The 14,003-nt window shown below is 41.2% G+C and overlaps 1 protein-coding gene across 2 annotated transcripts in view; it reads left to right on the forward strand.

The window, feature by feature from the left end:
• The first annotated feature begins 3,880 nt into the window (after positions 1–3,880).
• The window catches only part of SH3TC2 (SH3 domain and tetratricopeptide repeats 2), a 57,880-nt gene continuing 47,757 nt past the window's right edge, over positions 3,881–14,003 (forward strand). For both annotated transcript variants that reach the window (XM_079144746.1, XM_079144747.1), the window contains exon 1: positions 3,881–4,067. In XM_079144746.1, coding sequence (XP_079000872.1) covers positions 4,016–4,067 — 52 coding nt within the window. In that variant the 5' untranslated portion in view covers positions 3,881–4,015. The remainder of the gene's footprint in view (positions 4,068–14,003) is intronic.

The following is a 14,003-nucleotide window of genomic DNA, read 5'->3' on the forward strand; positions in this document are numbered from 1 at the left end:
CAGATGTCTAAGCTGCAGGCACCGAGCACCGGGCAAACATGGCGGGAACACGAGCAGCGGTGGGACGTGGAGTGTGGTCGGGTTCCCCCCTTTCCTGTTAACATATGCTCTTGAACCTTCCTCAGCCAAACTTTGACCTGCACTGCTACACTGAGATGCCCAGAGGCAAGCTCTCCACCTGCACCTGGCTCACAGCAGCCTTGGCAGCAGGTCACTTGGGGCTCTTGAGACACTTTCTTACTTCACCTCTGTCCCACCATGTTCTTGGATCACACCCCCTCTCTGGCCACTCTTGTTTCTTTTGCTGGTTTCACCTCTTCCCTTAGTCCTATAAAAATTATTGTGCTTGCAAGACTTGGTCCTCTATATTCTCTCCTCCTGGCCCTCCCTCAGAAGGTCTCATCTGGTCCTGTAACTTCAAATACCACCTTATACACTGACAGCTCCCAAATACTTGCCTTCGGACTTAAAATAGCACACTACAGTGACACCGCCACATCAATGTTTATAGCAGCTCAATTCACAATAGTTAATCTATGGAACCAACCTAGATGCCTGTTAACAGATGAATAGATAAAGAAGATGTGGTACATATGCACAATGGAATATTACTCGGCGCTAAAGAAAAGTGAAATTATGACATGTACTGGTAAATGGATGGAGCTGGAGAATATCATGCTAAGCAAAATAAGCCAATTCCAAAAAGCCAAAGGCCTATTCTTTGATATGCAGATGCTAATTCACAATAAGAGAGTGGACTAGGAAAGAATAGAGGTACTTTGGATTAGACAGAGGGGAGTTAAGGGAGGGGAAGGGAGTGGGGGTGGGTAGGACAGTGGAATGCATTGGTATTATTCCATGTGCACATATGACTATAAGACCAGTATAATTCTACATGTACAACCAGAAGAATGAAAAGTCATACTCCATTTATGTATGATGTGTCAAAATGCATTCTACAGTCATGTATAACTAATTAGAACAACTAAAAAAAAAAAAAAAAAAAAAAAAAAGACTTGGTTTGGCTGGTGAGATCTTTTGAACTCCAGACTTCTACATCTGTCTCTGCTTGGCTCTAACTGAAGGACTCTCCTATGTCACAGTGGAAAAGCAACTCTTGGTTCCAATAACAAAGCTTCTCTCCCAGGGTTCAACATGACACTATATATCAGATTTATGATTCCAGTTGTTCAGGTACAGAAATTTAGAAATACCCTTCACTGGGTTTCTCTCATACAGTCAATACATCTTGACATCCTTTGTGATGGTTAATGTTCTGTGTCCACTTGCCTGGGTCAGGGTGCCCTGTTGTTTGACAAACACCAGTCTAGATGTCTTGTGATGGAGTTGCTTCTCAATAAACTCATTATAAGATGATGATAGTGTAAGTTGGGCCAGAGGTGTGGCTCAGTGGTACAGAGCTTGCCTAGCATGTTTGAGCCCTGGGTTTGACCTTCAGTACTGAAAATAAAACAAAACAAACAAACAAACAAAAAAGGAATAACAAAACACCCAGTAAGACAGAAAGAAAAAAGAAAATATTTTAAGCTGGAGTTGTGACTCAGGGGTAGAGGACTTTCCTGGCAAGTGTGAGGTCCTGGGTTCAATCCTTAGCAGCACATATAAATAAATAAATAAATAAATAAATAAATAAATAAATAAATAAATAAAACGTATAAAAAATCTGTATTTTTTTTTTTTTTAAAGAAATACATTTTGAATCTACTGAACATCCTAGCTCCACCACACGAGCACTGCAGAGCCTTGGTTGTTTACTGGTTGCCCCAGGGTTGACTGGGAACTGTGGCTCACTGCTGCCCCGCAACATCAGGGGTATCGCAATTTGGCCTGTTGCTGCTTTCTCTGACCTCATCTCTTTACCTTTCCCCACTTGCTCTTCCTTAATCACGCCCAATAAATTCCTGCCTCAGGGCCTTTGCTTCTGTGGCTCTCTCTGCCTATAAATCTCATTAGTCTAATAAACTTCTCTGAGCTACTCACAAGCAGAACAGCACTAAATTCTTGCATCTCAAGAGAAGCAGTGACTTTGAATGGACTATTCATTTCAGATTTGTCAAAATCCATATCTCAACCAATTGCTTTGTGGTGTCATCTATGACAGCTGGCCTTGATCATTTATAGTTTTTGATTGTTGCTGCTTTAATATAATAGCAGACAAATCAAGGGGAAATGAGAAGTCTGAGTATCTGAATATGCAAGTTAGATCATGGCTTCTCTTCACTAACTGATTCTCACATAGCTCCCAGAGTTTTGAGTGACTGCCTTTGCAAAGGAACACCTGGCCTTTTATCTTGGGCCCGAGAAAACATGCTAATTCATCCTGTGCTTTGGTGAGGAAGGACATGGGATGCATTGTAGGAAATGGATACTTTAGATAGATGTGCACAGAGAAAATGTCCACTGCAGCAGGAACATGATCAAGTGGCCATGTATCCCTGAACCTCCTACCCCACTCCAGCCCTCCTCTCCCGGACTTTCTGTTAGTGGTTGGCTGGCTCCAGAGGTCTCACTATCAGAATACTTAGTCCTTCCTCGCTGTGCGTCCTTAGCTGTGGGAGGGGTCCACATATCAGAAAGTTGCTGCTCCTGGGCAATGGAATCAAGCAGCGCTGGCTCAAATCCTGACTCTGACATTCACAATGTCAGAGGTGATTCGGACAAGTTATATGCCCCTGTTCACCCATTGCCTACTTACCAAAAGGAAATGATGTTGCTTAAATTATTGCACTGCTATGATGTTTAAATAAAGTGATGTATACCGAGTGCCTGACTCATGGGGAACATTCCATACCTGTGACTCAGGAGTGAGCACTGACCCTATAGTGGAAATTCAGAGGCATGCTAGAGACCAGGCTCTGGGCTGAGGCGGGTGTGTGCTGTGGCCACTCCTGGCCACTCCAGTGGGATAGACTCCAAGTCTTTTCTTCACAGGGTCACCCCAGCACTCCTCCCAGAATATAAGCCTAATTAGGCCACTGGTCTCCTTAACATGCTGTGAGCTGACGCAAGTCTCATAAAGCCTGCAACCCAAGCTGTCAGGACCCTGCCTCCACCCCACCCACGCCTCCTCATCTTTGGATCACTCACCATGGACCTTTGCTTTAAGCATGAAAGAACCATTGAGTGATCAGTGATCCTTGGGCTTGGCTGTTAGGTCACCATGCCTCTGTGTAACTGTAGGCATTCAGTTGTGTCTTTTCCTTCGAAAGAGCTCATGGGAGATTTTCTGAAATTCAGCCACACTGTGTAAGTTGCACGCCCCAGCTTCCCTGCCCATCTGAAATAGAAAAGAGATTAGTTCGGTAGGGTGAGTTTTCACGCACGCCTATAGCCTTAAATGTGTGTGGTCCTCCGGTCCCTCACCTGTCACGTGCTATGTCAGGTGATTTGAGAAGAAGTTGGGAACCAGTGGCTGAGGGTTTGTGCATTCACTGGGGCTCACCAGAGAGGAGCTGGCTTACTGATGCTATGAGGGGCTGAACCCACAGCTCCAGTGTTATCAGATAGCCAAGGGAGGCTTTGCAGAGAGGCGCTGGGTGGGGATCAATTTCCATGGGGTGGCAGAGGAGTCTCTTTGGGCCAAATCAGTCAGGGAGGGAGTCAGAACCAATGGCCTTGATTCTTGGAATGCTATCTGCCCTCCTCCCCCGCTCTGACTGCCCCCACAAGACCCACAGTGCATCTCAGTCCCAGAATGTGAGGAATGTGCCACAGCCTGATAGGCATGGAGCAATCTGTAGAGAGGCAGGAGGAGGGTGCTCCCTGGGCAGAGGCCTGACAGTGCAAGGTCTATCAGGCCTGCTGGCTGGGTGGCCCCTCCCACCCTCCTTGGCCTCCTGCTACAGACAGGATATCAAAAGCTTCATTGTGCATTGAGCAGCCTTGGTCCCTAGTGTGCCAGGGAGGAGGCGGGAGGAGGGACACCGTTGGGAGGCTCCCAAAGCTCTCTGGCCGGTGTTCCCTGGGGCCCTGGCCCAGGGAGGATGGTGTACACATGGGTGGCTGTTTCTGCATCCCCGGGGAGCGGAGTCTGCCCTGGAGTTCAGGTGAGTTTCCTGGGGGGCTCTGGTTTGTGACTTGACCAAACTGGTTGGTACAATGAAATCTCAGGGAGCTGCTGGGTTGGGGAAGTTGCTCTTCTAAAGATGGGGAGATGGTGGGCTCCCTGGTGTCTCTCTTACCTCTCTAGGCCAGTATTTGTTGGTCTGCCTTTGTAAAAATGGTGTGAAGCCTGAGAATCATCTACTTTCCTGAAGAAAGAGACTTTGAGCTCACTCTGCTGAGGGGGAGTGCGGGCTGCTCTTGGCTGCCACTCCTAGGGTGTGACTAAGCCCTTCCTTCCTTTCCTCCCAAGATTCCGTAGGACAGGAAGAAGGTTCCGGCAGTAAGTTCCTCTGAGCCCCATGGGTGGTCATAAATTTGGCCTCTGGTCACTCAACCCTATTTTTGTCAAGACTGTGTTACTAAAAAAACAGGCATTTTCCTGCATCTTACCTGTTACAGTGATATTTGGCACGTCAAATTGAGAACAAAAAGTTGTGGCTCTAAGAAGCTGTCAAGTCATCTGAGACTTGACACAGGGTGACCAGCCATCCTGGTTTGCCTGGGACTGAGGGCTTTCCTAGGTTGCAGTCAGTGCTAAAATCTGGATGGTCCAGGAGAACTAAACAACATATTTGGCACAAAAGACTGTGTGTTGTGGTGCACGCCTGTAATCCCAGGGGCTCCAGAGGCTGAGGCAGAAGGATTGCGGATTCAAAGCCAGCCTCAGCAACATTGAGGCGCTAAGCAACTCAGTGAGACCCTGTCTCTAAACAAAACACAAAATTGGGTTTTTCAATTCCTGGTACAAAAAAAAAAAAAAAAAAAAAAAAAAGCAGAGAGAGAGAGAGAGAGAGAGAGAGAGAGAGACTATGACATATTTTGCTTCTCCAGATTTCTAGGATTTACCAGCTTTTCAGACCCTTCCCTGAAATCCTACTGTACTTATATCCCACGGGAGCAGGCATAGCATGGGGATGGACATAAGCAGGATCACTGGTCTAGAAGTCAGGGCTCATGTTCTAGATCTGACCCATTCTACATCCCATTAGGTAGGTGTCATTGCAGTTGATCATCGGGTCTTTAAAGTCAAAGTCATTGGGTTTGATCTTTGTTCTTTTACTTGCCTTGAGAAATTTACTTAACTTCTCTGTGCTATAGTTTGTGCATTTATAAATTTTGTGAAAGAATTGTGCTTTTCTGGTGGGGTAAAGTTTACAGGTGAAATACTGGAAACAGCCCAGCACATGGTTACTTAAGCATAATAAATATCAGGCCTTGTTAATCACATTTCTATGACCCTGGCAATGGCAATCTCTCTCAGGGCTTCATTTGGCCATCTGTAAAATTTGGGGGTAAATTGACTTGGGAGTTCCGCTTCTTCTGCCTGACCCCAGCTTCAGGTACAGCTGCTCTGCTTTTGCTGGACAAAGGTCTCATGCAGAACAGAGTTCTGCAGTTCAAAATAAAGAAGCCCATGTGGAAGAAGGTGAACTTGAAGGTCCATGACACACTCATCCAATGGTTTTATTCTGTTACCTGTTTTTTATTTTATTTTATTTATTTTATTATTTTATTTTTTGCCATTGACAACTGGTTGGCCCCTGGATTCTCTTATTTCACCAAGTCGGCCTACTAGTTATTTCTCTTGAAGTCTTTCTTGTGGTTCTCTCTACTGCTCTCCACATGTGCCAGGTCCTTTCTCTGGGGGAGTGGGTGCAGTGTGTGTGATATGGGTGTCGCAGGTCTGAGGCCAGTTGATAAAAAAAAAAAAAAAAAATCCCCATTCCAGCTTCCCCTACTCACGCTAGAGAAAGGGAGCAAAGTCTGAGACATGTCTGCAGCGACTTTGTCGTGGTGTGACTTGGGCAGGGCTCTTACATTCTTTGAACCTGCTTTCCTGGCTGTATATTGGGTCTAGTGGTAGTATCTATCGCATGGACCTTTTGGAGGGATTACATTAGGTAATTCATCTTGCAGACTTCGCCTGGGGTCAGTTTTGGGTAATCCCAGTAACCACGAGTGGTCTCATTGCTAGCCAACACGGACCACTCCCACATCTCTTCTTCCGAATTCCACTGGAGCCGGAGTCGAGGCTCATGCTTCCTTGGCTGCCTTGGCCATTTTGTCTGTTTACATGGGAGTTAGCTATGAGGACCAAACTGTGTTCTCAGGGCTGAGGGAGGCAGGAGAGGAGAAGGACCGTGGTGATGGGGAGCACAGGACAGCTGGCTGACTGATGGCCGTGGTGTGATGCCGAGGTGGATGTTGGCTCTGACGGTCCTGGGCGTGCTGCATTCTCTAGTGTGGGCTCTTCCCGAGGCATCTGTTCCTGTGGTGTTTCTTGTTTGCTCACAGAAATCTCCCACTTGCACATGGTGAGAGGGTGGGTCATGGGTCAATCTCCAGGCGTCGCCTCCACTTCCCCCACCCTTTGAGTTTCTTACTGTTGTTTAGTAAACTAAAGTCGCTCCCATCAGATCACAAACTCGTGTCAGAGTCTGTTGGTCTGAAAGCGTCTAGCATTGCTCCCTTATCTTCAACACCCTTTTGAAGAAATTTGGCAGAAATTCTTAAATAGAAGGCGTGGGAGAGATATATGTGCCTGTATTGATCACTAGTGTTTGTAACTTTTCTTTCAACATTTCTAGCAAATATGAATCATCGGTATAATAATAATGAGATCACAAATGCTGACAATGGTAAATGGCGTGTCACCTTTGAATTCTACAAGAACTGGGAAGCATTTTGAATACAGTAATAGTTCAGAATATTAGAATAACAAGCCCCCAGCAATGGATTTCTACTTTATGTCATGTTGGTCTCAAAATTTCTGTATTTCTTTCCCTTACTTCTTGAAGAAACAAAACATTACAGATACAATTATTGTCCCCTGCAGAACTCTTTCCAATCTCATTCCTCTCTCTCACCAAAGTTGATCACTTTCATGAGTCCTGTGGTTTTGTGCTCTTACTGCATATTCATGCAGCCACCATTATTGTGGAGAATTACTTTGCAGACGTTTAAACGAAAACAAAATGATACCATTATGCAACTTGCTTTCTTCCCCCACCAACATATTCATCTGAGATGCATCCATATGGCTAGATGTAGCTGTAGTTCTAATTTGATATTTGTTCTAGCAAGGAGAATGTTGGTTTACATCATAAAAACTGCTGATGGTATGCCTGTTGGGTCAAAGAAGAAGAAAACATGTGGGTGGAGGAAAAACGCATGCTGGGAAATGTTTACTGTTTAGTTTTCTTTTTAAGTTGGGTGTGGTGGTGGTAGGTAGGGGCAGAGAAGCCACCAAAGGAGAAAGTGGAGTGAATTCTCATGTTCTGCATGTTCCTGTCCTTGAGACGTCTGCCTGATCTGAGTTCTTAGACCTCAGAGTTCTGAGGTGGGATAATGTGGTGAAAATAGCAGGGTCTATACCAAATGATTTGGATGACCTCTGACTCTTTTTGTAACTTGCTGCATGATCTTGGTCAAAGCACTACTCCTCACTGGGGCCGGAGGTTCTTGACAGTAATTTTAGGAGTTTCTTTCGTCTCTTCCAACTTTCATTTTCTCTGTGTATTGCCTCCTCCCTGTCTTTACCTCTCACATTCCAGGGGTCATGATGCCTTCTCTTTTCTTACTTTAAAACACAGAGTCAGGCATGGAGTCACATGCCTATAATCCCAGTGTCTGGGGAGGCTGTGGCAGGAGGATCATAAGTTCCAGGCTAGCCTCAGCAACTTAGCAAGACCCTGTCTCAAAAATAAATAAACAAAAAGGGCTGGGGATGGAGCTCAGTGGTAAAGCCCCCTTGGGTTCAATCCCAGGTACCAGAGAAAGAAAACAAACAAACAAACAACAACAACAACAACAAAACCAAAACCACAGTATCGTTTACTCTATTTCCTCACTTCTCATTGCCAAGATGGCAGCTCACATGCTCACACACCCCTGGGTTTCCCTAGCAGCATTTCAGTTGGTCTTTCTGCCCTGATACTTGCCTCTCCCTGTTCTTCCTATATCACCCCAAGTGGAGTGCTCACTTTTATTATGTCATTCTCATGCTCAAGGACATTTCATGACTCCCAGTTGCTTAATGTATCCATTCTAAACAACTCTTCCTGCCATAAAGCCACCCCCATCCCGACCTACCAGACTTACCAATTTTCTCCCATAAATACCCACCTCTTTCATCTGTACAGGCTGACCTCTGACCTCTAGCATCTCATGTGCATATGAAGCTCATTCAAGCCTGTCCTGCTGATCTCTTTTCTGGTATTCTTTCTTTCTCCCCACCTATATAGATTTGCCAAGAAAATGAAAACCAAGCAATAAACTGGGGAATAAAATTTACAAGATGTGTATCTGATACTTATATCCAGATCATATGTTTTAAAAATCTTCTTAAATATCAAAAATGAGAGGACAACCCAATAACAATGCAAAATGTTCCTGTAAGGGATCCCACGGAAACCACCCTGGACATGGGAAATCACATAAGGGAGTTTATTAAGCAAACAGAGTGTCTCCCTGCAGGGTAAGAGAGAAAATGAGAGGAAAAGAAAGAGAATGAGAAAGGGCCCACGCCAGAGAGTGTGAAAGCCAGGAGGATAGAGAAAGTGAGGAGGAGAGACAGAAGGATGAGAAAAGATGGTGGGGTAGCTACAATAAAGCAATTGAATTCTGCGGGCTAACAGGGGACCAATATTGGAGAAGGATACTTGCAAACTGACTGATTAACCAATAGCTAGCTAGGATGTTCACAGATTGACAAGTGGTTGGGAGGCGGGGAAAATGGCTGCAACAGAAAGGGCGGGGGAGCAGCTTTGTACATTACAGTTCCTATGTATACTTTTATGCAGAAAATATAGAGACAATAAAGACGCACATGAAAAAATGCTTAACATAATTAGTTATTAGGGAAACACAAATTGAAAAACAGATAAAATTGCATACCTACTGGAATGGCTAAAATTAGAAAGACTGACGATATCAACTGTTGAGCAACTAGAACTCTTGTATGTTGCTGTTGGGAATACAAAATGGTATAGTCACTTAGGAAACCAGGTTGGGCAGTTATAAAAAAGATCCCATTGGTTTTGTTTTGAATTGAGTATTAACAGCTTTTTCTAATCCATGTTACTAAAGATGAAACTAGCTTACATGAAAAGTAATTTGTTGATTCATAAATGAAAAAGTCCAGTGGTATTAGTTTTCTTCAAGTAAGGTTTGATCAAGATCTTTAAGTGATGTTCTCAGGAAGCTCTTTCCTCAGCTCTGTTTGAATCTGGATAGCCTCAACCTCTGCAGACTTTCACCCTGTAGCAGGATCCCACCATTTCAGGCAGTCTTAGTCACAGTTTGAAGTGCCATGAAAAGGAATCTCATGTCTAAGAGTGTTGCAGGTTCTAGGACTAATCCTCAATGACTTAGGTCATATGGACATGGTACAGTATAAGCTGATTGGCGTAGGCTTGAATCATGCGCGTACTTTTGGAGGTATGTAGTCAGAGCTACAGGAGCTTTAGGGTTCACATGGATCACCTAGCTAATGATGAAGCCACATGATCCATATGAGTCCAGAGCTGTCTGATTACCCTTTGTTCCCAGTCATTTCTCTTCCTGCCTTCAGTGTTAGAAAAAAAAAAAAAAAATGCATGTTCATTACAGAGTATTTGGTAAGCAGACAAAAGTTTAGTGAAGATAATAAAAAATAATAAATGATGAAAAATAGCTCAGTAATAACTACCACAGGCCTTTTGGTTTATTTTCTTTCAGTCATTAAAAAGTTTTATATTTTTTCTAAGATACTTCATTCTGTGTGGTAGTTGTTTTTATTGCCTTGGATTGTCTCTGGTTGTTTTTCAAGGCCCAGCTCAAGTCCTAAAATTCCTTTATATTGAAATACAATTCCTTGTGTAAAGAACTCTGTAAACTGAAAATCCCTGTGCCACTATTACTCCATTTTTCCTGCTGCAGAACTCACTCTAGTCTTTCAGTTTCCTTATTGTTTGTCAAGAAGCTGTCCTTCTGCTTCATGAATTTCAAGACCCGGGCTCCCAGTTGCCTTGAGGATTCTCACACTCCAGGGAATTTCAGAAACAGCCAAGGTACTAATAAAATTGCAATTGTCCAGATTCCACCCCGAGATACGGCCAGGTGGAGTAGGTGGAGAAAGGCTCCAAGGATATTTTTAAATTCAGCTTTTTAACAAAAGTTCATGATTTATATAGAATTATGTATGAAATTGTGTATATAGCACAGTGGATTTTAATGAGATAAATAAACCCATCTATATTATTTTGTATGGTTATAATTAATTCAATCTTATTGAAGTATTAGATTTAATTATATGTAGCATCATTTACTTATTCATTAAGTGTAGATGGACATTTGAGTTGTCGCCAGGGCTTAGCTCTTGTGAATAGTGCTGTTCTGAATGTTTTAGTGCATGCTTTCGGTGAACATCTGTATGTATTCTTTCAGGTGTATAGACAGGAGTGAAATTGCTGAGTCTTAGTGTATGCAAATTTTCAACACCAATTGATACTTTCAGTTTGCTAATGAGAAAAATTTCAGAGTTTATCCTCATACTTGTAGTACACAGGAGTACCAACTGCTCTGTGTTCTTACCAAGACTTGCCTTTATCCAGCCCTTTCATTTTAGCTGGTCTGCATGGTGGTTTTCCATTGCAGTTTAATTTATACTGTTTAATTTATACTGTTGGAATTGGGCATATTTTTATATATTCATTCATTGCTTGGATATCATCTTTGATGAAATGCCCACTTACATCTCTTGTCCATTTTTCTAGCAGCTTGCCTACCCATTTCTTGAAGATTTTTAGCATTCTTTGTATACTCTAGGTTCAAATTCTTTAATGACCAAACATATTGCTAATATTTTCTTCCACTCTGCTACTTGCTTATCACTTTCTTACTTGCATCTTTTGTTTAATAGAATCTTAAGTTTAATGTATTATAGTTTATTTTTTTTTTTTGAGGGTAACGTTTTTACCATACTGCTTAGGATTACTGCCATCTTTCAGTCCTGCAGATAGTCTTCTATATTTTCTCTGTGTTTGTTTTATTTTATTTATTTTTAATTTTTAAATTTGTTTTAATTAATTACACATGACAGTAGAATGCACTTTGATACATCATATATGATGGAGTATAATTTCTCATTCTTCTGGTTGTACATGATGTAGAATCCCCTCGGTCATATATTGATATATGTACATAGGGTAATAATGTCTGATTCATTCTACTTTCTTTCCTAACACCCATACCCACTTCCCTCCCTTCACTCCCCTCTACCTAATTTAAAGTAAATTTATTCTGCCCTAGATACCCCCCACCTGATTATAAATTAGCAACCACATATCAGAGAATATATTCAGCCTTTGGTTTTTTGGAATTGGCTTATTTTACTTAGCATGATATTCTCTAGCTCCATCCATTTACCAGCAAATGCCATAATTTCATTCTTCTTTAAGGCTGAGTATTATTATATCATATATATATCACTTTTATATATATATCACTTTTTTTTAATCAATTCATCTGTTGAAGGGCACTGGGTTGGTTCCATAGTTCAGCTATTGTTGAGTTGAGCTGCTATAAACATTGATGTGACTGTGTCACTGTAGTATGCCGATTTTAAGTCCTTTGGGTATAAACCAAGGAGTGGGATAGTTGGGTCAAGTGGTGGTTTCATTCCACGTTTTCTGAGGAATCTCCATACAGCTTTCCAGAGTGGTTGCATCAATTTGCAGTCCCACCAGCAATGTATGAGTGTACTTTTTCCCCCATATCCTCTCCAACATTTATTGTTGCTTGTATTATTGATAATTGCCATTCTTATTGGAGTGAGATGAAATTTCAGTGTAGTTTTGATCTGCATCTCTCTAATTGCTAGAGATGTTGAACATTTTTTCATATATTTGTTGATTGATTGTATTTCTTCTTCTGTGATTTGTCTGTTCAGTTCCTTATCCCCTTTATTTATTGGGTTATTCATTCTTTTGTGTTAAGTTTTTTGAGTTCTTTATATATCCTGGAAATTAATGTTCTATCTGAGGTGTATATAGTAAAGATTTTCTCCATTCTGTAGACTCTCTCTTCAAGTTATTGATTGTTTCCTTTGCTGAGAAGAAGTTTTTTAAATTTGAATCCATCCCTTTATTGATTCTTGATTCTACTTCTTGTACTTTAGGAGTTGTGTTAAGGAAGTCAGATTCTAAGTCAACATGGTGAAGATTTGGGCCTACTTTTTCTTCTTTTAGGCACAGGGTCCCCAGTCTAGTGCCTAAGTCTTTGATCCACTTTGGATTGCGTTTTGTGCAAGGTGAGAGATAGGGGGTTAATTTAATTTTGTAATATGTGAATTTCCAATTTTCCCAGTACCATTTATTTAATGGGCTATCTTTTCTCCAGTGAATGTTTTTGGTACCTTTGTCTAGTATGAAATAATTATATTTATGTGGGTTTGTCTCTGTGTCTTCTAAACTGTACCATTGGTCTATATGTCTGTTTTGGTGCCAATACCATAACATTTTTTTGTTACTATGACTCTGTAGTATAGTTTAAGGTCTGGTAGTGCACTCTTCTTTTTAAGGATTGCGTTGGCTATTCTGGGTCTCTTAATTTTTCCAAATGAACTTCATGATCGCTTTTTCTAGTTTTATGAAGAATGTTTTTGGAATTTTAATTGGAATTGCATTAAGTCTGTATAATGCTTTTGGTAGTATGACCATTTTGGCAACATTAATTTTGCCTATCCAGGAGCATGGGAGATCTTTCCATCTTCTAAGGACTTCTTCAATTTCTTTCTTTAGTGTTCTGTAGTTTTCTTTGTAGAGGTCTTTCACTTTTTTTGTTAGATTTGCTCCCAAGTATTTTATTTTATTTTTGAAGCTATTGTGGATGGAGTAGTTTTCCTAATTTCTCTTTCAGTGGATTCATCACTGATATATAGGAATGCATTTGATTTGGATGTTAACTTTATAATCTGCTACTTCACTGAATTCATTGTTAAGTTCTAGAAGTTTTCTGGTGGAATTTTTGGCTCTTCTGAATATAGTATCATGTCATTGGCAAATAATGATAGTTTGAGTTCTTCTTTACTATTTGCATTCCTTTAATTTTTTTCTCCTGTCTAATGCTCTGGCCAGAGTTTCCAGGACTACATTGAATAGAAGTGGTGTCTTGTTACAGTTTTTAGAGGGAATGCTTTCAATTTTTCTCCATTTAGAATGATGATTTTAGCATATATAGCTTTTACAATGGTGAGGTATGTTCCTACTATCTGTAGTTTTTCTAGTATTTTGAACATGAAGGGGTCCTGTATTTTGTCAAATGCTTTTTCTGCATCTATTAAGATGATCATGATTCTTGTTTTTAAGTTTATCAATGTGATGAATTATGCTTATTGACTTCCATATGTTGAACCACCCTTGGATCCCTGGGATGAACCCTACTTGATCGTGGTGCACTATCTTTTTAATATGTATTTGTATGCAATTTGGCAGAATTTTATTGAGAATTTTTGCATCTATGTTCACCAGGGATATTGATCTGAAGTTTTCTTTATTTGATGTGTTTTTGTCTGGTTTTGGTATCAGGGTGGTATTAACCTCATAGAATGAGTATGGAAGGGTTCCCTCCATACATTTCTATTTCATGGAATACTTTGAGGAGTATTGGTGTTAATTCTTCTTTGAAGGTCTTGTAGAACTCAGCTGAGACTTTGTCTGATCCTGGGCTTTTCTTGATTGGTAGGCTTTTGATGGGGTTTTCTATTTCATTACTTGTAATTGATCTGTTTAAATTGTGTATGTCCATTGATTCAGTTTGGGTAGATCATATGTCTCTAGAAATTTGTTGATGTCTTCAAGATTTTCTATTTTATTGGAGTATAAATTTTCAAAACAGTT

Source organism: Sciurus vulgaris (genome assembly GCF_902686455.1).
Source record: "Sciurus vulgaris genome assembly, chromosome: 6".
In the NCBI taxonomy this organism is placed as follows: Eukaryota; Metazoa; Chordata; class Mammalia; order Rodentia; family Sciuridae; genus Sciurus; species Sciurus vulgaris.